Consider the following 23,371-nt stretch of genomic DNA (forward strand, 5'->3'; position numbering starts at 1 on the left):
CACCTCCCATTTCCACCCTGTCTCCATGTGCTGTTGTGTGTCCTGGCACACAACAGCAGCGGGGGTGGGGCCTGGCATAGGGAACCTTGAGTCTGCATCTGGGCATCAAAGACAGGGCAGGGGCACATGGCCCATTTTAAAGGGACCTTCATAAAACCATTCTTGGCAGATTTCAGTCTCCCTCTCTCCCCCATCCCAAATCGTGGTGTCAAGACGGAACTGGGGAGCCCCAGGAGAAACCAGAGTGCCACCGGCTAGGGAACCTCAGGGTCAGCCCCTCCCCCGCCCTGACTGACTGAGGTGGAGATCCTCGGCGCAGTAGATGAAGAACTGTAAGTAGGCCACATTGATGGGCACCACCGATGACTTGAAGATCTGAATGTCAGTGTCATCAGCCCTGTAGGTCAGCTTTTGATCTACCTGGAGAGACCAGAGAGCTAATAGGGTTAGAGTCTTAGGGAGGTCACAGCCAGCAGATTTGGCTTCCCCAACCTTCCGCTTGGTTGGGGTGGGGATGGACAACCCTGAAGGGACACAGTGGACAAACGAAAGCATGTGAAGAGCAGTGGCCTCTTGGGGGGCCCACGGGGGACCCCACGGAAGCAGCCAGGGTAGGAAATGTTCCTGGGGTGTTGGGGGGACAGCCTCACCGGTGCCTGGTCTCCCACACCGAGGGCAGAGATGGTGACTTTCAGGTAGCCCCTCACACCACTGCTGGGTTCATTTGGCTGGCAGAGGCCAAGCCATTTCCTCAGGAGTGTGTGACCTGGAGAGGCAGAGGGCCCATGGGAGACCAGCCTCCAATCTCTATTCTTCTTCCCTGAAACCAGCCTTTGCTTCTGTAGGAGACGGGTGTGGAAACGTGTCTCATATATTCTGGTTCCCAGCCAGGGGCAGGGGGAAATGGGAGTCACTCCTACCTTTAAGCAAAAGCTGCCCGCTATTGCCTTTAGGAAATAGGGACTCTCCTTTCCCATCCAGGGAACTTATAGTTGTTACTGTCCTGGTCTGAGAGAGGCAAATATTTTCCCCAACCCTAAGTCCCAACCTCAACCTGGTATGTATGTTATGGTCAGGTCTACTCAAAACTCAAACACTGGCCACACATTGTGAATCAACCATACTTCAATTAAAAGAAATAAAATAAACAACAACAGCAACAAAATTCAAACACTGGCATAAAATAGAAATTCAACCCAAGGCTGCGATAAAAAATTAGCATTTGACCCAAAGAGATGCTTTGATTTTTGTAGAGAAAGACGCTATTATAAAACAAGATAAAATACCATGAAGTACAGTAAAATGTTAAGTACAGAAAATAATTCACACCTTCTAATACTCTCCCCCCCATGTGTTGAACATACAGGGATTTTGAGATGATTTCAACACCTGACCTGGTTTTTCTCAGAAGACACACATATTTCCAACAACTGCTACCTACCTGGAGAGTTGTAGATGAACCCAATATCTGTCTGAAAAGACAAGAATAGAGTAAGGATCAGTTAGGGCCTCCAGCCAACCAACTTGATGACAATACGAGTACTTGTTCCACCCTAATTCCTTTAATCTTTACAATGACCTGGAAGTTGGGCCATTATCATAGTGGAGGCCATTATCACCTCCACTCTACAGAGGAGGATACTGAGTTTGAGCCCGAAGTTTTACAACTAGTAAGTGAGGTGACCTGGATTGAAAGGATTCTTGACCCCCACCAGCACTGCTGGCCAACACAGCGTTATTCTTCCCTACCCCTGGGGGGTGGGGAAAGGTGTCTCCCGTCCTGGGGAAGAGGATGGTCAAGGGAGGACTTGGTAAAGAGACTATGGGTTTTCCCCTTTCCCCTGGGAGACAGTTTTTGACTCCCTGAGGCCTGAGGGATGCAGTACAGGATTGAAGGTGGTGTGGGGCAAGGTACCGCAGAACATTCAGGCCACCCTTGGAAGGGTCCATAGAGCAAGCCCCAAGTTTTGCATGCAGGACTGCTTTAAAGCTCAGTCAGCCCCTTGGGTTAGGTAGGCAAAGATTTCTTAGATCCAACAACAAAAACACAACCCATAAACGAAATTTTTGATAAATTGGACTTCATCGAAATGTAAAACTTCTGCTCTTTGAAAGACACTGTTAAGAAAATGGAAAGAAGGCTTCCCTGGTGGCACAGTGGTTAAGAATCCTCCTGCCAATGCAGGGGACACGGGTTCGAGCCCTGGTCTGGGAAGATCCCACATGCCGTGGAGCAACTAAGCCTGTGCACCACAACTACTGAGCCTGCGCTCTAGAGCCCGTGTGCCACAACTACTAAGTCTACGTGCCACAACTACTGAAACCTGTGTGCCTAGAGCCCGTGCTCTGCAACAAGAGAAGCCACCACAATGAGAAGCCCGCACACCACAAAGAAAGGTAGCCCCTGCTCGCCACAAAGCCCACGTGCAGCAACAAAGACCCAACACAGCCAAAAATAAATAAATAAACTTATTTTTTTTTTTAAAAAAAAGAACCCTTAAGAAAGAAAAGAACATGAAAGGAGACATGATATACTGGGAGAACATTTTTCCAAATCATTTATCTGATAAAGGACTTGTATCCAGAATATATAAGAAAATCTCAAAACTCCATAGTAAGAAAACAAACAACCCAATGAAAACAAGCAAAAGATTTGAACAGACACTTCATCAAAGAAGTTAAATAGCAAATACTTGAAAAGATGCTCAACATCATCAGGGAAGTGTAAATTATAATCACGACAAGATACCACCACACGTACTTAGAAGAGCCAAAATTTAAAAGATGGACAGTATCAAGTTTGCATAAGAATGTGGAGCAACTGGAACTCTAATATGTACTGCTGGTGGGAATATAAAATGGTAGAACCTATCTGGAATTTTTGGGAAAAAACTGCTAGGAATTTTCTTTAAAAGTTAAACACACACCTACCATATGAGGTAGTCATTTCACTTCTACATATTTAGTCAAGAGACATCAGAGCATAGGTCCATGCTAAGACTTATACATCAGTGTTACAGCAGCTTTGTTTTAATAGCGCCAAGCTGGAAACAATCTAAACGTCCATCAGCAGATGAATGGATCAACAACCTGTGGTATGTCCATAAATGGAATACTATTCAGCAATAAGAAGGAATGAACTATTGATCCATGCAACAACATGGATGAATCTCAAAAGAATTATGCTGATTGAAAGAAGCCAAACAACAATAAAGTACATGCTGTATGATTCCATTTGGATACAATTCTAGAAAATGCAAAGCAATGTGTAGTTACAGAAAGCAGACCAGTGGTTGTCTGGGGATGGGAGCAGGAAGGATTGGGGGAAGAGGGAAGAATTACAAAGAGGCACAAGGAAACTTTGGAGGGTGATAGATATGATCGATATGTTCATTACCTTGATTGTGATCATGGTTTCATGGTTGTATACATATTTTAAAACATGAAATTATACATTTAAAATATGTATAGGGAATTCCCGGGCAGTCCAGTGGTTAGGACTCAGCATTTTCACTGCCTTGGCCCGGGTTCAATCCCTGGTCGGGGGACTAAGATCCTGATAAAATAAAATAGTATAATTCATTGTATGTCAATTGTACCTCAATAAAGCTAGAAGAAAACAAACCAAAATGAAACTCAGTCACCTCTAACGAAGCCATAGATCTAGGCAGTGATCATCAATAGCTCTTAACAACATAAAAAGAGACCAACAGTCGTTCTGTGTCTCCTGGTGACATCATCTTGCCAAATAATTGACCCAAGTCTGATCTAGCCTATAGATAGGAAATACCTGGGCAGAGAGACGTGAGAACTGATCCCCTGGAGGTACAACCAGCAAAATCCAGACTGAGGGAAAACTGCAGGACAAACTATCCAGTTGCTTCAACAAATAAATGGCAAGGTAAACTAGGGGGCAGGACCGACTGAATGAAATACACCTAAACGTAACATTTTAACCAACTGCAGTGTGTGCACCTGGTTTGGATCCTGATTTGAACAAACTGTAAATGGAATTCACAAGACAATTAGGGAAATGTGAGCACTGACTAGATATTAGTGCTCTCCAGGAATTATAAAAAGGTGTTTAGATGTAGTCATCGTCTTTGGTTATGCTTAATAAAATCTGTATGCTTTAGAAATAGGTAATGAAATATTTAAAAATAAAATGATGTCTGAGATTTGATTCAAAATCTGTAGGGGGATAAAAAAAGAAAAAAAGATCTGTAGGGGAGAGGGAGGGGGCCAGGTGTAGATAAAACATGATGACATGATTGACAACGAATTGGTGAAGGTGAGTGATGGGGATGGGGGAATTCATGATACCATTCTCTCTACTTTTGTGTATGTTTGAAATTTTCCAAAAAAGGAATATATATATTTTTAAAAGCTCAGGTTTTTCCCTGACCTCTAAAACGTATTCAACAGTCGGTCATCGTCTGGAAGTCGCACAGTGGCCTTTGTCAAAATGAATGGATAAAGAAGATGTGGAACATATATACAATGGAATATTACTCAGCCATAAAAAGAAACGAAATTGAGTTATTTGTAGTGAGGTGGATGGACCTAGAGTCTGTCATACAGAGTGAAGTAAGTCAGAAAGAGAAAGACAAATACCGTATGCTAACACATATATATGGAATATAAGGGGAAAAAAAGTCATGAAGAACCTAGGGGTAAGATGGGAATAAAGACACAGACCTACTAGAGAATGGACTTGGGGATATGGGGAGGGGGAAGGGTAAGCTGTGACAAAGTGAGAGAGTGGCGTGGACATATATACACTACCAAATGTAAAATAGATAGCTAGTGGGAAGCAGCCGCATAGCACAGGGAGATCAGCTCGGTGCTTTGTGACCACCTAGAGGGGTGGGATAGGGAGGGTGGGAGGGAGGGAGACGCAAGAGGGAAGAGATATGGGAACATATGTATATGTATAACTGATTCACTCTGTTATAAAGCAGAAACTAACACACCATTGTAAAGCAATTATACCCCAATAAAGATGTTAAAAAAACAAACAAACACATTTTGACCTCCTGCTACCCAGCCTCTCTAGAATCTCTTAATTTCTAAACCTGTGCTGCTTCCTTGAGGGTTAGGTGGGGGAGGGGCAGGTCATGACCCTTCTTGTGCTTATTACAAGTACTGTAGTGAGAAAGAAACCTTACTTTGATTTGCCCTAAATTTGCCTTTCCCAAGGGCTGGGCCCTTTTCCATGAGTTGCCAGATTTAGCAAATGAAAATACAGATGGCAGCTTAAATTAGAGTTACAGATAAACAATGTGGTGCTTCAAGGACAATGGTGCTTCAAGGACAAAGGACGACCCTGCCTGAAAAAGTTTCAGCGGTACACCCCCCTGCCAGACTCTTAATCACCTTCCCTACCATGTTACGATGGTTACGAAATTCCTGAGCCCACCTGGGCGACGCCCGCCTGGGCGATGGGACCTGTCCCAAATAAGGAAAGGCATCTGCCCTGTCCCACTCCCATCCTATAGAAGGAAGGTATATGTGCCGTGACCAATTGGTAAAGGAAAATTTCACCGCGGACCATTCCTTTGTTTTCTGGCTATAAAAACTGATCAATAGCACACGTTTGGGCTTGACTCTCCCAGACTACTAGGAAGCTGGCCCTCTGTTCCGGCAGCGACCCTTCCCTCTAATAAATTCTATCTTCTTTACATTCTGCCTTATGTCTGGAAATTCTTTTCCAACCCGCGTTCGGACAACGCCAACTTTTTTAGTATACGTAGGTCCCAAGCAATATTTCATGAGGAGCCATGAAATACTGGGGATATACTTATATTTAAAAGTACCTGTTGTTTAAGATTCAAAATTTCCGGGGCATCCTGTATTTAATCTGGCCACCCTAACTTTTCCTGATCTTCCTGGATTCGGAGAATCTTAGTTTAGCCCTTCATGACCGTGTGAACTTTCCTCACTTCTCAACCTGGGTCTTTCCCAAAGCAAATCTTTTTACTCTTGTCTTCATAGGCAGCAATCTTTCTCTAGGTTTCTCCAGCAATTTGGTTGACCTTTTGAGTCCTCTGCTTCCACAGTGTTATAAGTGTGGGGGGATTCAACGTGGCACCCAGCACTTTCATAAATGTTACATACTTTAATCCCCACAATGACCCTGTGGGTTGAGTATATTATTATCCCCATTTTACAGATGAGGAAGTAGAGGCTCCGAATAACTTGTCTAAATCACCCAGTTGGTAGGTGGATCCAAATCTGGATCTTGTAGCATCAAAATCCTTTCCCCTAGACTTAGAGCCCAGGGTGGGTCACTGTAACTGTTTCACCAAACCGCGCCTCCTCCATCCAGTGCTCACTTGGAATCTCCCGATCTCTGCATTGAATCTCATCACTGAGGAATTCATCACCTGCAGGGGAGTTTCCAGAAAGATCTCAGTTATTCACAAGCCCAATTTCCCCCAGCCCCATGGGAGGAATCATAAGGGTACATCTGGATTCTCCAGGATTTACTCAATGCTTCCTAATGGCTGACACTTCCATGTCGTTTTTCTCATTTAATTCGCAGAGGAGCCCTGTGAAGTTCATATATTGCAGCTCCATTTTACAGATGAGGAAATCGATCAGAGAGGACAATTCACTTGATCTCCACAAAGCAAATTGTTGCACTCAACTTTCTCCCCTGCATGCTGTCCTGGCTGTTTCTCAAGAACATGTAAACTTTCAAGGGAGAAGTCTTGCTCTCCTTAGCCCTGTGCTGGGCACATAGGAAGCACTTGATAAATACATGCTCACCATTGTTACCGGGCTCCCTCTGATTGGAGAAAGGGATGTCCCATGTTGAGGGGACATTTGAAGGGTGGCATGAGAATACTGGCACATGGGAAAGGGCTGCTGTGTTCACCTCGGAGCTGAGCTCAGGGCCTATCAGTTGGCCTTCCATAACATTTGTTGAATGAATGAATGAATGAATGGATGAATGAATGAATGGAGTGTCTGGTTGCCGGGATAAAGAAGGTGGCAGAGGTGCTGCCTTGGGGTCAGAAAGACCATCTGATGTGACTCTAGCTCTACAGGTAAGGATGCGGGGCTGACGTACTTTCCAGAATTGAGGTGGGACAAGAAAGTGGACCCACCCTGTCCAGCACCTCACCTGGATTAAGATGGTGTCGTCGAAGAATTTTGCAGGAGCCTCATAAAAATTCTGAAAGAAGATCTGAAGCAGAGAGAGTCGGGGTGTGTTTAGGAGACATTCCTTCCACCACTTCCCCCAGGGACTCAGCAAGCCTGAAGCCTCAGACTAGCAGGTTTCTGCCCCGCTGTTCACCCATTTCAATGGCTTTCAGCTCACTACCACCTACCGCTCCCCCCACAGAAGCAGAGGCCTGCCAGGTCCCGGAGGGGTTTTCTATCCAGCAAAGGGCGGGATAAGGGATCCCTGGAGGACTTGTCAGAAGCAGACCAAGGCCCAGCTAACTGCCCTGGGATGGAGATTCAAGCGCCGGCTTCTTTCTAGATCGCCCTGGGAATTCCTTGGCGGTCCGGTGGTTAGGAGTCTGCGCTTTCACTGCCGAGGGCCTGGGTTCAATCCCTGGTCAGGGAACTAAGATCCCACAAGCTGAGCAACGCGGCCGAAAAAAAAAGATCGCCCTCTCGGTCCACTGCACCCCACTCCCTGCTGCAGCCAGAACCTCCTCCCCCAGATGCAGACCGGGCCCTGTCACTCTCCTGCTTGAATCCCTCCATGGCTCCCAAGTCCCGTCCATGACGGGGCCCCAGGGCGTTTTGAAGGCTCACCTCCGGCCACTCCCCTCCAACTACACCCATGTCTACAGTTCTGCCAACCAGCCCTGCCGCTTCTCCTTTCCAGGCCTCTGAGAACACTATTCCTTTTTCCTGAATTATCTTTCCCCATCCTGCCCTTTCGGAGTCCTCTCCAACCCCTGCTGCACCGTGCTTTTATCTTTTCCTTGGTGGTCTAGTCATCAATTAATTCGGCGCATGTTCATGGAGTTCCTACCGTGTCAGACACGATGCTGTGAGGTGGGGCTTCTGCAGTGGCCAGGGCTACAGAGGGTCTGCATTTCGCGGCTGCAATCCCTGTGCACCGCAGTCTTGCCCGGTTGTCATCCTTTATGTGTTCACATATGCGGGAGGCCCCCCGCAGACCACTGGCTCCCCCCATGCAGGGCTCGGAATTACTCGCTCTCTATTCCCTGTGCCAAGCCCAGTGTTTGGCCCTCCATGCCCAGTAAGAGTTTGTGGAACAAACAAATGAAAGCACCCGTGTCAGGGAGCAAGCTTGCTGGCTGCCGGCAGGAAATGCCCGGCCCTTGGCTGGCCCTCCTGGCCCTAGTGCCCCCATTCGGCTCTGAAGGGCACGTGCTGCCCACCTCATTGAAGAAAGGGTTATTTCCCATCTTGATCCGCGTGTGGTGCTGGTAGCCTCCGATGACCACCTTCACCACCGGCTTGATGTCCTTGCCCATGAGCTGCCGGGCTTCAAACACCTTCACTCGGACCTGCAGAGGAGCGAACAGGGGAACTTGACGTTGGGCTCCCCTTCCCCAGTGGGGACTCTTCCCTAGAAGAACAATATGTTCTGATAAGAAACATCTACTGCGGATAGAAAGCGACCCCATGGGCCCTGGGAAGGCCATGGTTCCTTCTCTTTCCTTTTCTGGGAACTGTCACCTCCGCTTTGCCCTTTTCATCTTGGGTGTTTCTTGAGTGGTAGGGACTTGTTACAGAATAAAGTCTAACATTTCTCAGTTTGCTATCTTTTTAAGTTTGTCTGCGATCTTTTCAGGGAATCGAACATTTTAAAGTTCTGTGCAGTTGAATCTATGATCTGTGATTTGATCTGTGATTTCGTCTCTGATTTGTGATTTCTTCTTCTTCTGCTTTTATATACTTTCCTGAGACTCAGTAAAGGGACGATGAAGTCTGAGCCTAGAATTAGAAGGTGGGAGGGAGAAGAGCCTGTAAGATCCAGGCTAAGGCCCCAGGGGAAGGAACTGGAGATGGCGGCGGCTGGCAGGGCACAGTCGTGGGAGCCTGTCGTGACTAGAGGTAGTAACAGCACGCAGCTCTCCCAGCCCAGCCCCTGGATCCGGCCATTCTCCATGAGGCCTCCTGTGTCTCCATCAAGTCCAGGGGCCCTTCAAGGATTAATACACATGCAGCTACCTGACCATCAGAGACAAGAGTGGTCAAACCATGCAAACAGGCCTCATGTCAGAACTTTGCCCTACGCACTAGTACGTAGGAAGGGTAGTGATTTGGGCACGCTGACCTTCTATCCTGTGGCCAGCTAGCCTCGTGAAGAGGGACAGGGCCAATGGGGAGAGGGAATGTTCTCCAAAGGAGGCGACAGCACGTGCAAAGGCCTGGTGGCTGGGGAGAAAGTCTTGAGAGTGGGGACTGTAAGTTGTGCAGGATGTTACAGCAGGGCGGGGCGGGGCAGGGGCAGGGGACAGAGTGGCCTGGGGGCCAGGCTTGGGTTATCAAGGGCCTGGGAAGCCATCGTAAGGAGTTTGGGTTATGTCCTGAGAACACTGGGAGTCCTCATTTTTAAGAACAGTTTTAGGCACATGCATGGCATGATAAGAAGGACTTTATTTATTTTTTGGCCACGTCATGCGGCATGTGGGATATTAGTTCACCGACCAGGGATCGAATCCATGCCCCCTGCTTCGGGAGCATGGAGTCTTAACCACTGGACTGCCAGGGAAGTCCCAAGAATGACATCTTGGAAAGACCACTTGGACTGAAAAATGGACAGGAGAGAGCTGGGGGCTGGGAGTTTGGGAGGAGCCTATTCAAGGTGGTCCAGAGAAGGGATGCTGTTGTCTGGGACCAGGGGATGGAAGAGGCAATGGAGAAATGGGTGCGGCCAGGTGATATGAAGAGCTAGGACTTGGCCACTGACTGGATGGGGGGCGGGGGTTGGGGGGAGGAGGGGCAGCCAAGGATGACTCCCAGTCTCCTGAGCACGTGGCTGGCTGGGGAGCAGCTCCAACCATGGCAGAAACGTTAGATTACAGGTTAGAGATCAGAAGTAAGTTGGTAAGCCATGGTATGGGGGTTCCAGAATCCCTGGAGCTTCCCAGGGATCCCCTCGAACTCTCCTCAGCCTCTGCTGTGCAGCTCATTTCTCCTTGCCCAAGGCTAGCCTTGTATTGCCACCTCCTGAAGGGCAGGGTCCAGGCCTCAGCCCTGCCTCCCCAGCATGGCCAGGGCCTGGTGTGCACTGCCCTCAGTGCTTCCTGTCGCCTCCCTGGAGCTGGCTCCAGCCTCAGCCACATGCAGAAGTTTCCCAGAATGGCCCCTGGAGGGGCAGAGGATGTGGTGAAGATCTGAGGACCTGGAGAGCAATCTGAAGCCCTGACCTTCCTCCATGACCTTGTGGAGAGGCAGGGATGGCCTGGGAACACAGTGAGGGTGTCGGCCAAATCATGTGGGCTTTCACCCTGGACGGCCTTACCTGGAAGTGCTGAGGCTTTGGGGACAGAGCCTTGTGTACAGCGGAGCTGGGAAACATCCGTTGCTGCCTGGTCACCTCTTGTGCCATTATGGCCAGGTGGTCTTCATCGCCTGGGGAAACATAGTCCATGGTGGGCTCTCAGAGGCTGGGGCTCAGGAGACTTGGAGGCATTTCCCCCATTTCAGTGTTCTATCCCCAGTGACCAGCTCCTGACTAAAATCATGGCCAAGAGGCCCTGACAAGGGCACATATCCTCCCCAGACATTCCAATGGTCTCCACCCACCATGGGCAACCCTGGGCCTCACACTCTACATATGGAGGCCCTTGGAAATGGCCATCCTTGCCTCTCTCTGCAGCCCATTGGAGGCTGGGTCTTCTGTCTACAGACGACAAGTGGACACATTGGGAGGACAGGTGACCTCAGGCAGGTGTCCGGAGATCTGGCCTACAGACCCTAACCTGGTCACTATCCTTCTGTAGGGCTCAGTGGTTGAGTCTCCAAGATCCCCAAGAGCCCATCCAGCTATGCTTGGTGAAATGCAGGGTTTAGTCCCATGGAAGTACATACCTATCTTCTCGATATCCTTGGGGGTCATAAGGGCCACCTGTAGGGTGACAGTGCACTGCAAAGCAAAGGCAGGGGAGCTGTAAGATCCTGCAGTCCTCGGCCAAATCATAGCACTGGAACATGGTCCAGCCTGGCAGGGGCCACACCCAGTCTTCCCGGGTGGAGTGATGCTGGCCATGGCACAGGACCACACCATGGGGGCCTGTGCGGTCTGGGATGGAGGGAGGTTATAAACTGGAGAGAGCAATGGGTTACCATGGATGGGGTTTGAAGAATACAGGAGGCACACATTAGTGGTGGTGACAGAAGAGGATGCAGCAGGGTGGGGAGGAGAGAGAGGGTTGACTTGAGACCAGTCTAGAACCACTGAGGCTAACCTCCGAGCCCAATGTCTTATGACCTCATGTGGGAACTCCAGCAAACACCTAACTGACCTCCTGCCTGCAAGCACTCTCACTGACCGTCCATCCTCCAGACCATCATCAGAATCGACCCCTAAACACTCCCTAAGTGCTCTAAACATAGAGCTTTCCCACTCCTCTGCCTGCCTTTGAGTCTCTGTCAAAGCCAAGTGATGGTGGCTGACTCCCTTGTTATATAGCAAGCTCTGAATAAATCACCTTTGCTTGTTCTCATCTGGTTGGTCTTCATGTGTTTCCACACATCTTAATCACCTCCCCTGTAAAGCCTTCCATTTCCTCCCAAGTGGAATTGTTCATTCTCTCTTGACCTCAGTGAAATAGCTCACTGACCCCAATATACACGTGCTGGAGCACTTGTCACCGAGAGTGACAACAGATGTGGGTTTCATTCAATTTTGTATCCCAGGCCTTGCATAGTTGCTGACACCAGTGGACAATCAACTGAACACTCAATCTCAATGGGAGGACGAAGGGTGGAGATGTGGGTAGGTGGATGGAGGGCAGCACGGGGAAGTTGGGGAGATGATGGGAAGTGTGATGGGTCCCCCGCAGGGCAGAAAGTGCTCTCTGGGTTGGGGGCACACTGGCACTCTGCTGGAGTGGATAGCTCAGCTTCACCAGCTGCCCCCACTCCTCCACGCACACTTCCTAGGGCCCGACTCACATCTGTGGGCATCATGGAATGGTTGAGCAGGGTCAGGTCCTTCACGAAAAGGATCTCACTTGGTTTTTTCACCAAGGGCTTGAGCAGTATTGTGGCCAGGCCAATGAACCTGGGGAGACAAAGAGCAGGTGTGAGCTCCTGAGCCAGAGGAAATGGTGTCCTTCTCCGTCCCAGGCATGACTTTATCCCGAGATGTCTTTCTCTCCTCGAAGCTGTGCTGCCCACCGAGGCTTCAGGAAGGATGCTGTTGACTGGGAGCATCCACCAGAGGGCTCTCAACTCTCTGGGAATTGGCTTTGGGGTTTCCTGGACAGTGGGCACCCCAGTTACTGGCTCTGCCCTGCCCAGCCTTTTCCCAGAAGCTCTGCACCCACACGCCTCCGGAATGGGACCTGTGCCAAGTAACAGCTGATTGGACCAGGAAGTGGGCACCTGACCAAAGCTGGGCCAGTCAGATTCTCTGTCCTGGGAATTTTGACCTGGGATGCCATAGCCCCAGTCTCAGTGAGGCACTAGAATGGGGCTGTGATGAGAAGCCAGGGTTGGGCAGAGAGAAAGAGATTTAAGATTCTGTGCCTTCAGAAGAGACAGAACTGTCCCTGGGTCCCCAGTTTCCTAGTTCTAGTTGATCTGTCCATCTATATACCTAGCCTTCATATACACACACCCCACCTTTGTTTTTTTTGCATTAGCTGTCTGGAGTGGATTCTGGTCCTTGCATCTGAGTGAGTTACAGATGCAGCATCTGCCGTAGCTTTAGTCAGAGAACCAGGCTCCTCCTGTCTCTCTCTCTGCCTTACCTTTCCTTCTTTACTGAGCCCATGTCCCGAAGGGTGACTTGCAGGAAAGAGTCCTTTTGCAGGGGGCGGTTCCAGAGGTGCCAGATGAGGGTCTGTGGGAGGCACAAACAGGTCAACATCCTCCCTCTCCCCTCCCTTTTCCATCCTCCTAGGAAATTCGAAAATATACAGGGAACGGGCTGGCCCTGTGTTTCTCTCAAACTGAGGAATATCTCTCAAGTCTAATTTCCTAAGAGGATGGCATTTGCTACCTTCACCAAGGGACCAGGCAACCTACCTGGGCTCCCACAGCTTAACTGTGGGAGTTGAGCAGTATTGTGGGCTTGTTAGTAGCTAAGGGGTTTGGGGACTGGGTGGGGGGACATGGATGGATGGGAGATGAGAGGGGATCCTACACAAGGAGGCCTGTCTCTATTTCAGGTTTCTGGGAACATCAGGACGGCCTGGTTGGACAAGATGGGTCCATCCCCAGAGTGGGTGAGATGGGCCAAGAGCTGCTGTGGCCCCGAGACCTGCACGGCCTTCTCAGCTTAGAGGCTACTTGCAGGGCACGATGTTCCAGCCTTGGGAAAGGCTGATGAGGCTCCCTGTCCCCTCCCTAGACTCCTGGGCACGGTCTGGACCCAGCCTCACTGTGGGGCTTGTCATTGCCTCATCTGGGCTTGCCTGATGTGTTTTACCTCGTTCCATATGGGATGATTGCCTTCCACCTCATGAGTTGTCCTCTGGACATCTGCAAAGACACCAAGGGGCCGGCATTAGTGGTAGGAAATATTTCAAAGTCTAGGTTCAAGTGAGCAAAGAGGGGTAGGACTTATCTAGATGTAGAAAACATCAAGTCTACATTGGCAGATGTGATACAGCACTGATTCTTTCCTACTCTGGAGATTTCAAATTTTCTCACTTTTTATAAGAGTGACATCACCCCATGTGTCAGATAATGTTATGTGTTCATTTCATTTTCTTCCTGGGTACATAGTTCCCAGCCATCTTGCAGCCGGGTGCGGCCGTGTGACTCATTCTGGCCAACCGAGTGTGGGATCCGTGCTCACCACAGCCTGGACTGGCTCCCAAAATCTCCCATGAGAGTCTCCGTTCTCCTCCCCACTCTCCACATGCGCTCGCACCACCTGTTGGGTGGTACCTGGTGACTTTGCAGCCACAAGCAAAGAGCAGCTGGTCCCTAAACGACTGTTTGGAGGAGTCATTCAGGATGGTTGCCTGATCTGCACAGTCGATGCAGCCCTTGGTGTGGGCAAGAGGTAAACTTTTGTTGTGTTAAGGCACTGGAATTTAAGGGTCCGCTGTGACCGAGCAAAGCTAGTGTACCCTAATACATCCCAAAATATCTCTAATGGGTTGACAGCTCTTTATCCACTAAAATATGCCTTCCCCAGAAATATCTTTAACAAAGAACAGTCTATAGCCCTGCAAAGAACCTCTAAATTGCTAAATTTGAGATTCTTCCCAAGGAAAGAATGTGTGTGAGAGAGAAGAGAGAGGAGACAGTCGGGGGTGGGGGGAGAAGCAGGGGACTCTCTGTGCCTGTCCAGTAGTGGGAAAGGGGGACACTGTAGGGGATGGTATATGGGGGAAGCGGGGCTGGAAACGACAGGTGAAAAAGGAATAAAAGATTTCAAACAAACATTCAGTTATAAAAATGTGTAGGAAATCTGGGGGCAAACCCAGGATTCTGGGTTGTAGGCATTTTTTTTTTCTTTTTTTTTTGCGGTACACAGGCCTCTCACTGCTGTGGCCTCTCCCGTTGCGGAGCACAGGCTCTGGACGCACAGGCTCAGCGGCCATGGCTCACGGGCCCAGCCGCTCCGCGGCATGTGGGATCTTCCCAGACTGGGGCACGAACCTGTGTCCCCTGCATCAGCAGGCGGACTCTCAACCACTGCACCACCAGGGAAGCCCTGTAGGCATCTTTGTAAGAGAGACTTCTAGGAGGAGAAGGACAATGCCTGGGAGGTGACAGGGAAGATGGCTTGGAATCAGACTGTTCCCCAGCTCACCATAAAATTAGTTTCAGGGCAAAGACATGCTGAACCTCCACTACACCTCTTTCAACCCGTAAACTGGGGACATAAACCTACATCACCCTGTGCACCTGGAGTCCTGAGTGTTCCATCTCTGAGTGATAGCATACTCAGCAAGCAGGGTTTCACAGGCCAGAAAAAAACTTAAGGAATTTCAGTCTTCGCTCATTTCTTTGGGAAACTACTGTGTCCTATTTTCTCTTGGTCCCAATTTTCTCACTCCCCACACTTCCTGGAAAACCTCATTTGCCTGTGTCCACCCCCTTTCTCTCCTCCAACAGACTGTTCATCTTTCTTTCCCTTTTCCCCTTTTTGTTCCCAGCTCTTTGTTATATAGATACACTTAACCTCTTTCATTTTCTCTCATAAATCCTTTACACCACCCCTCCCACCTTTCTTGGACTTTTTTCCTTATCTATGAAAAATTGAGACAATAAAACTTGCCTCATAGAATTGTTGTGAGGATCAAAAATCATTACGTTTATGATGAAACTTTGTTGATTATAAAAGTAATTCATCCAATTGAGCAGTTATTACTAGAAGTTGTACAAAGACCTGTCTGTATATTATCTTTTCAAATCCTCACAGCCATCCTATGAAGCAGGTACTTGGGATTTTTTTAAACTGTTTGTGGCACAGCCCTAGTTCATAGAAGAAACTTGAGAAGTATTCATCTTCTTTTTCTCCAGTAGTCACTCTCCGGAAAAAATGGGAGGCAGAGGAGTCATACTAAGAGAAATAATAGCAACAAGGATGATAAATTTGAAAGAGCCAGACGGTGTCTACCTCACCTTTCTGTGACACAGGGCACCGATAAATCTAGTTTTTCATTGAACGTATGTTGCCTCTCAGGGCTCCTGGCTCTCACCTCTGAAGTACACGGACACGCAGGGTCTGGGTGGGGGGCTCAGGGGTGGGCTAATCTTGGCCGACCACACGACAAGCCGCAGCATCTCTTCCACCTACTTCCCTCCGTCCTTCTCTGGCAAAGCTTCCTTCTTGGAGCAACTTGGTCCAAAGCTTCTCCCAGGGCTCAGGGGGTAAGGAAGGTCCCGAGTGTGTTGCTTAGCAAGAGAGGTGATGTCACAAAGGTTAGTGGTTCTTGGGTGGTGGTTCTTGGTTCTGGAGAGGAATGAGGAGAACGGAAGGAAGAAGAAATCACAGAGTACGAAGCCAGTGGCTTGAGGCGCCCAGGGCTGTAGAAACAAACCAGTTTGGCTGAACTTCACTTCCTCCTTCCATTCTCTTTTCTCTCTCGTTCTTACTGTCCTTCTGATTTCAAGATCAGGTAGAAGGATAATATCCGCCCTTTATACAAGCAAGTTATCTGGAGTGAACCATTGCCAAAGTCACACAGTTTAGGTGAGAAAATAGAGAAGGGAGGTGAGCTGAGAAAAGAAATAAGGAAATCAAAGACGATTTCAGTGGTGTTTCAGAAGTCCTTCCTAATGTGGAAGCAAACATTTAGGCCTCCTTTTCTCTAAAGGAAACGTGAGTCTAGATATGAGTCTCTCTTGAACCAACAGAAACTAGCTTTCTCATCAATGAGCTCTTACGCCAGCTGGGTTTGTAAGGTTAAAGAAAAATCTGACATATTATCTTGCTGTGGCATCTTCATTGCCCTCAAGGCCTCTCAGCATGAGGATGGAACGGGGTCATTGCTCTTGTCCCTAAGTTTTTTCTGCTTTAGGGTTGAACATTATATAAATTATACCTTATCCAATAGTTAGCGTGAAAATTAATAGATGTTTTAAAAAAGTATATTCGTTGATGAAACAATTTAGCAGTAAGCTTACTACCCATTCTAAAACATGCATGGGTATGTTTTAGAGCAAAAAAACCCCAAAAAACTGAATGTGTGATCTTGGTGTTAGGACTGCTTTCAGCAGGTTTAAAAAGTACTTCCTGACAGTTTTTCTTGAAATGTAAACACAACACAATGCTTGTTGCTTTGTTAATAATTTTCCAAACTAAGCATGACACAAAAGGCAAACCCAGGAAAAGGAAGAGACGGATAGATTTGACCGCATAAAATTCAAGATTCTTGTACAGAAAAATATACCTTAAAAGGTATATCAGAGCTTCCCTGGTGGTGCAGTGGTTGTGAGTCCGCCTGCCGATGCAGGGGACGCGGGTTCGTGCCCCGGTCCGGGAGGATCCCGCATGCCGCGGAGCGGCAGGGCCCGTGGGCCGTGGCCGCTGACCCTGCCCGTCCGGAGCCTGTGCTTCGCAATGGGAGAGGCCATGGCAGTGAGAGGCCCGCGTACCACAAAAAAATAAATAAATAAAGGTATATCAAAGTAGGGAATGTTTGCAACAGCTCTTATAATTCAATAAGAAAAAGATGAATACTCCAAAGGAAAATGGGGCAAAGTATAGATTAGATGACTGTCCAAATGGACCAAAAAAAAAAAAGATGTAAAAAAAATTCAGCCTGCTTAATAATCAAAGAAACACAATGAGAACTTCCCTGGTGGCGCAGTGGTTAAGAATCTGCTTGCCAATGCAGGGGACACGGGATCGAGTACTGGTCCAGGAAGATCCCACATGCTGCGGAGCAAATAAGTCCATGCACCACAACTACTGAGCCTACACTCTAGAGCCCGTGAGCCATATATACTGATGCCTGCGTGCCTAGAGCCCATGCTCCGCAACAAGAGAAGCCACCGCAGTGAGAAGCCCATGCACCACAAGAGAGTAGCCCCCGCTCACCACAACTAGAGAAGAGCCCATGCACAGAAACGAAGACCCAATGCAGCCAAAAATAAATAAATAAATTTATGAAAAAAGAAAAGGAAGAAACGCAATGAGATACTGTTTATCACTTTGCCAAATTGGACTCAGAAGCCCAAAAAACAAAAAAGATGTTAAAAAAAATTCAACCTCCTTAATAAGCAAAGAAATACAACAAGATACCATTTATCACCTCCCAAATTGGCAAAGAATGAAAAAAATGATAAACCTGGTGTGCTGAGGAAGGAAGAGGGGCAGAGAAAAGATACAAACCCATACACAGCGCTGATCAGAGTATAAAGAAAAAAACAGCAGAATGAAGGCTCAGGATAAGTGCCAGGGAAAGAGAGTTAAGCGTGGGGAGAGATGGACCGAAGGCTGCTCTTTTCCTGTCATCCTAATAGTAGTATTAACCTCTAAATAGCATATTTAAATAGCATCTCTTGAATTTTTCACTTTGAGACTCTGTCTATCAAGTCATCTCTTTTATATCGTCTCTCACTCCTTTCCCACCTCCTAGCTTCTCTCTCCCAAACTTCCCCCAACTCATCACTTTTAGATATTATCTACTGCTGTTTATCACACCATGGCAGCTTTCTTACACCTGCCTTTCCTGCATCCTGTTCTCATAATTGTATCTCATTTAGGAGCTAAATCTACATTCAGTATTTTCATTTTTATAATAATGTATGTTTTTTTAACTGCAGATCAAGTAGTACCCTCCAATTCCACATCCTTTCTTTTTTTAAAATTAATTAATTAATTAATTTTTGGCTGCGTTGGGTCTTCATTGCTGTGCGCAGGCTTTCTCTAGTTGTGGTGAGCTGGGGCTACTCTTCGTTGCGGTGTGCCGACTTTTCATTGCGGTGGCTTCTCTTGTTGCAGAGCACGGGCTTAGTTGCTCATTGCTTAGTTGTTTTAGTAGTTGTGGCACACGGGCTCAGTAGTTGTGGCTCGTAGGCTCTAGAGTGCAGGCTGTAGTTGTGGCGCATGGGCTTAGTTGCCCTGAGGCATGTGGGATCTTCCTGGACCAGGGCTTGAATCCGTGTCCCCTGCATTGGCAGGCGGGTTCTTAACCACTGTGCCACCAGGGAAGTCCTCCTCATCCTTTCTAATACAACTTTGTGTTTTTCTGTAATTTACAAATTGCTTCGTTTTTTTCATTTGCTTGCTTTTCTTAAAAGTCTGACCAAGTCTTTTAACATCCTTCAACAGCTCTGTGATCTCCTTTTAATACAGTCTCCCCCAGGTTCAAATCCATCAGGTATTTTACCAGTTTTTTCATTTTCCCTGAGCCCTGGGGAGATCTCTCCTGGCCTCCTCTCCTCTCTAGTCTACATTGGTTGCTCCCCAGTCCTGTAGCACAGCCATCATCCTGGGGCTTCCCTTCTTCACCACCAGTTTTAGAATTCCCCCGTTTGTCTCCTGTGTTGGACTCTGTTTCCCAGATCCTTTCCTCTTTCTTGAGTTACTCTCTCATCTTAGTGGAACACGATTTTCCATAGCTTTCTGAATTTTTTGAGTGTTTGTAGGTCTGCACATGTCTTTATTCCGCCCTTGCACTTGACTGATAGTCTGGCTGGATGTATCAGTCAGGATGGGCTATGTTATGCTGAGGTAACAAACATCTCCAAAAATCTCAGTGTCTTAAAACAATAAAGCATTTTTTTTAATAGCAGCTTTACTAAGATATAATTCACATACCATAGATTCAGTATTTTAAACAGTACTGTTCAGGTTTTTAGTATATTCACAAGGTTGTGCAACTGTCATCACTATCTAATTCCAGAACATTTCATCACCCTGAAAAGAAACCTCATATTCATTAGCAGTCTCTTCCCATTTCCCCCTTCCCATAGCCCCTGGAAACCATGAATCCACTTTGTCTCTATAGATTTGCTATTCTGACATTTCATATGAATGGAATCATATAATATGTGGCCTTTGTGTCTGGCTTCTTTCACTGAGCATAATGTTTTCAAGGTTCATCCGTTTTGTAACATGTATCAGTACAGTTGGCCACCCCGAATCCATGGGTTCCACATCCATGGATTCAACCAACTGCAGATGGAAAATATTAAAAAACAAAAATTCCATAAAGTTCCCAGAAGCAAAACTTGAATTTTCTGTGCATCAGCAACTATTTACATAACATTTACCTTGTATTAGGAATTATAAGTAATCTAGTGATGATTTAAAGTATTTGAGAGGATGTGTGTAGGTTATATGCAAATACTACACTGTTTTATGTAAAGGATTTGAGCATCTGTGGATTTTGGTATCCAAGGGGGGTCCTGGAACCAATCTGGATACCAGGTGACAACTGTACATCATTCCCTTTTATGAGCTGATACATCCATTGTATGGATATACCACATTTTATTTATCCATTCATCAGTTGATGGACATTTAGGTTGTTAACATTTTTGGGTTATTATGAATAATGCTGCTGTGAACATTTGTGTACTTGTTATGTGTACATATGTTTTCAATTCTCTTGAGTATATATGTAGGAGTGGAATTGCTGGGTCATATGGTAACTCTATGCTTAACATTCTGAGGAGCTGCCAGACTGTTTTCCAAAGAGGTCGCACCATCTTACCAACCAATCAGCGATGTACAAGGGTTTCAATTTCTCCACGTACTTGCCAACACTTTTTGTCACATTTTTTGTTGTCACCATTGATTTTTTTAGACATCCTAGCGGGTGTGAAGTGGTAAAGATTTATTTTTCTTCTTGAACCACGTTTCTTGCCTTGGGGTCCCACTGTCAGTCAGTCAACCAACTGATCGGTCATCAATCAGTCAACACAGGATCCATTCCCTATATTCTGGCTATGTTCTCTGAAGGATACGAAGAAGGTTAACATCCCCCACTTTAGGATCTACTCTCTCTTTACAAAACACAGAGGAAAGTTAACTCAAAGCAATCTATGGTCAGTACCAGAATTCTTACTGGGGCATCTGGGGCCTTTTAGGGTCTGAGTTATGTCTGCCTCTCCAACCTCATCTCTCTCCACTTATTGACCACTGCTTCCTAGCTACACTGTTCTTGCCACTTTTTTTTTTTTTTTTTAATATTCTAAAGCTGTTTTCTGCCCCAGAGCCTTTGTCTTTGCTGTTCCTTCTCCTGGAGAGCTTCTCACCCAGCATCTACCATGCTACCGTATTCTCTTCCTTTGGTTTCAGCTTTAAGGTCACCTTCCCAGGGACACCCACCCCATCACCCAAGCCAAGGCTGGCTTGCTGTTCGACGTGCTCAGATCACCATCCACTTTTCCTTATTGCAGTAGGCATGGTGGGGAGTGGAGCTGTGAGGAGGTTCTGAAGCCAGGCTGCCTGGTTCCAGTTCTGCCTTTGATACTTACTAGCTGTGTAACCTTAGGCAAAATACTTGACTTCTATGGATATGACTATAATAGAACCTAGCATATAAAGTCACTGAGAGGATTAAATGAAGTAGGTTATTTATGTTACTTAGAACTTGATTGGCATTCTCTAAATACCAGCCCTTACTATCACAATTATAAATTAAACAGTTTTTTTTTTAATTGAAGTATAGTTGATTTACAATGCTGTGTTTGTTTCTGGTGTACAGCATAGTGATTCAGTTATACACACACACACACACACACACACACACATATGTATATATGTTCTTTTTCATATTCTTTTCCATTATAGTTTATTTAAAGATATTGAGTGCAGTTCCCTGTGCTATACAGTAGGACCTTACTGTTTACTTTTTTTTTTGCGGTACGCAGGCCTCTCACTTTTGTGGCCTCTCCTGTTGCGGAGCACAGGCTCCGGACGCACAGGCTCAGCTGCCATGGCTCACGGGCTTAGCAACTCTGCAGCATGTGGGATCTTCCCGGACCGGGGCACGAACCCGTGTCCCCTGCATCGTCAGGCGGACTCTCAACCACTGCGCCACCAGGGAAGCCCCTGTTTACCTATTTTATATATAGTAGTTTGTATCTGCTAATCCCAAACTCCTAATTTATCCCCCTCCCCGTTTTCCCCTTTGGTAACCATGAGTTTGTTTTCTATGTCTGTAAGTCTGTTTCTTTAAAATTTATTTATTTATTTATGGCTGTGTGGGGTCTTCGTTTCTGTGCGAGGACTTTCTCTAGTTGCAGCGAGCGGGGGCCACTCTTCATCGCGGTGTGCGGGCCTCTCACTGTCGCGGCCTCTCTTGTTGCGGAGCACAGGCTCAGTAGTTGTGGCGCACGGGCTTTGTTACTCCGCGGCATGTGGGATCTTCCCAGACCAGGGCTTGAGCCCGTGTCCCCTGCATTGGCAGGCGGATTCTCAACCACTGCGCCACCAGGGAAGCCCCTGTAAGTTTCTTAAACAGTTATTTACATAGATTTGAAAAGAAGGCAACTATACTCCAATAAAAATTAATTAAAGGAAAGAAGTATGCCAGCCACCCGGCAAAGCAACAATGCGGGGAAGCGAGAACAGGGGCTGCAGGAGCCAGCCTCCTCCCTCGCCCTAGTTTTCCCTGCTGAAGATGCAATAGGCCCGAACTCCGGACTCTGCGCTGTCTTGCCTGCGAGACCCGCTCGCGTTCTGGGCTCTTCTCTTCCCCCGTAGCTATATCCGTTCCGGGTTTTGCGGCTCACCGCCCCTCCCTTCCCAGGCTGTAATCCACTTCCGCGTTTTGTTCGGTGCCCGGGGCGCCGGGGCTTGGAGGCGGTAATGCGCAAGCGCACAGGAATCCGGCCAGGGCTGAGCGCGCGGCCGGAAGGTTGCGGGTGAGGGAAGGGTCGGCCCCGGCGGGGGTGGCGGGCCCGGGGTGGGGTCGAGGCCCGTGTCGGTGTGGGCGGGGGTCTCGGTGAGGACCTCCGGGCTCCCAGGGTGCGCGGGGACCGGGCGGCCCGGGTCGGACGGCCGTGTGGGGCCGGGGGCGGACTCGGGCCGCCGTGACGCGGGCGCTGCGCGGGGCCGGGGTGGGCGGGAGGCGGGTCCTCCTCGTCGTGAACTCTCGGTGACCTTGGCTAAGTCACTCCATCCCCCTGAACCGGCGCCTCCGTCTGTAACGTGCGAATCACAAGCCCTGGCTACCAGCTGGGGCGGTTTTGAGGCTCGGTGGCTGGACCCCCGAAGGGTACCTGGAGCAGAGGGCGGTTCCCCAGGGACCACCCCGGCCTCGGTGAGGGAGAGGGGTCTTCCTCGCATAGCATTGTTACAAATTTTGGGGAGGAGCTCTCACCTGTATATTTTTAAAACTCCAGAACATTATGAAGTCGTTGCAAAACTTTTGTTTAACACAAACGAGACGTCAAGGGCTTCCGTGAGGCCCACGTTAAGCAGCTGTTCCTGGGATGCTCACGCTACTGCTGGAGACGGCTCTGGGAAGCTTTCGAGAATGGTGTGCAGCCGTAGAGACCCTTAGCTTCAGAATTATTAGTATTTGTAATTCCTCTTGTTTGCCAAAACCCGTCCCGCCCACGTAGGAAATTAGGGCGCTGGCCAAGCAAGTTTAGTATCAGCCTTGGTGAACATTGGAGTCCCTCGGCTTTGCAGCGGACCAAATTGTAGAGATTGAGGATGGAGGTGGTGCTATAGCCTTTTTTGGTGGTGGAGTGGGATCTCAGGAGCCCTCCCTACGTGGGCAAGGGTCTGTAGTGTGATGGATACTCAGTAACGAATGCTAGAAGGTCACAAAAGTAA

At 47.9% G+C, this 23,371-nt stretch overlaps 2 protein-coding genes across 6 annotated transcripts in view; one reads left to right on the forward strand and one right to left on the reverse strand.

The window, feature by feature from the left end:
* Positions 1-16,012, reverse strand: part of FER1L5 (fer-1 like family member 5) — a 48,537-nt gene extending 32,525 nt beyond the window's left edge. Inside the window, exons 1-12 of the mRNA XM_079941686.1 lie at positions 15,828-16,012; positions 13,598-13,650; positions 12,918-13,009; positions 12,118-12,226; positions 11,032-11,086; positions 10,463-10,572; positions 8,370-8,498; positions 7,130-7,192; positions 6,336-6,386; positions 1,442-1,472; positions 651-766; positions 297-420 (exon numbers count right to left, since the gene is read on the reverse strand). Of these exons, the coding sequence (XP_079797812.1) occupies positions 297-420; positions 651-766; positions 1,442-1,472; positions 6,336-6,386; positions 7,130-7,192; positions 8,370-8,498; positions 10,463-10,572; positions 11,032-11,086; positions 12,118-12,226; positions 12,918-13,009; positions 13,598-13,650; positions 15,828-15,912 (1,018 nt within the window). The 5' untranslated portion in view covers positions 15,913-16,012. The remainder of the gene's footprint in view (positions 1-296; positions 421-650; positions 767-1,441; positions 1,473-6,335; positions 6,387-7,129; positions 7,193-8,369; positions 8,499-10,462; positions 10,573-11,031; positions 11,087-12,117; positions 12,227-12,917; positions 13,010-13,597; positions 13,651-15,827) is intronic.
* A 6,366-nt stretch (positions 16,013-22,378) lies between these two features.
* KANSL3 (KAT8 regulatory NSL complex subunit 3) overlaps positions 22,379-23,371 on the forward strand; it is a 44,190-nt gene continuing 43,197 nt past the window's right edge. For 4 of the 5 annotated variants that reach the window (XM_079940037.1, XM_079940031.1, XM_079940033.1 and 1 more), the window contains exon 1: positions 22,379-22,452. The gene's annotated coding sequence lies outside the window, so the exon portion shown is untranslated. Of the gene's footprint in view, positions 22,453-22,907; positions 23,070-23,371 lie in introns of those variants that run through there. The other variant, XM_079940032.1, reaches the window with a different exon arrangement.

Source organism: Stenella coeruleoalba (genome assembly GCF_951394435.1).
Source record: "Stenella coeruleoalba genome assembly, chromosome: 13".
NCBI classification, from domain to species: domain Eukaryota; kingdom Metazoa; phylum Chordata; class Mammalia; order Artiodactyla; family Delphinidae; genus Stenella; species Stenella coeruleoalba.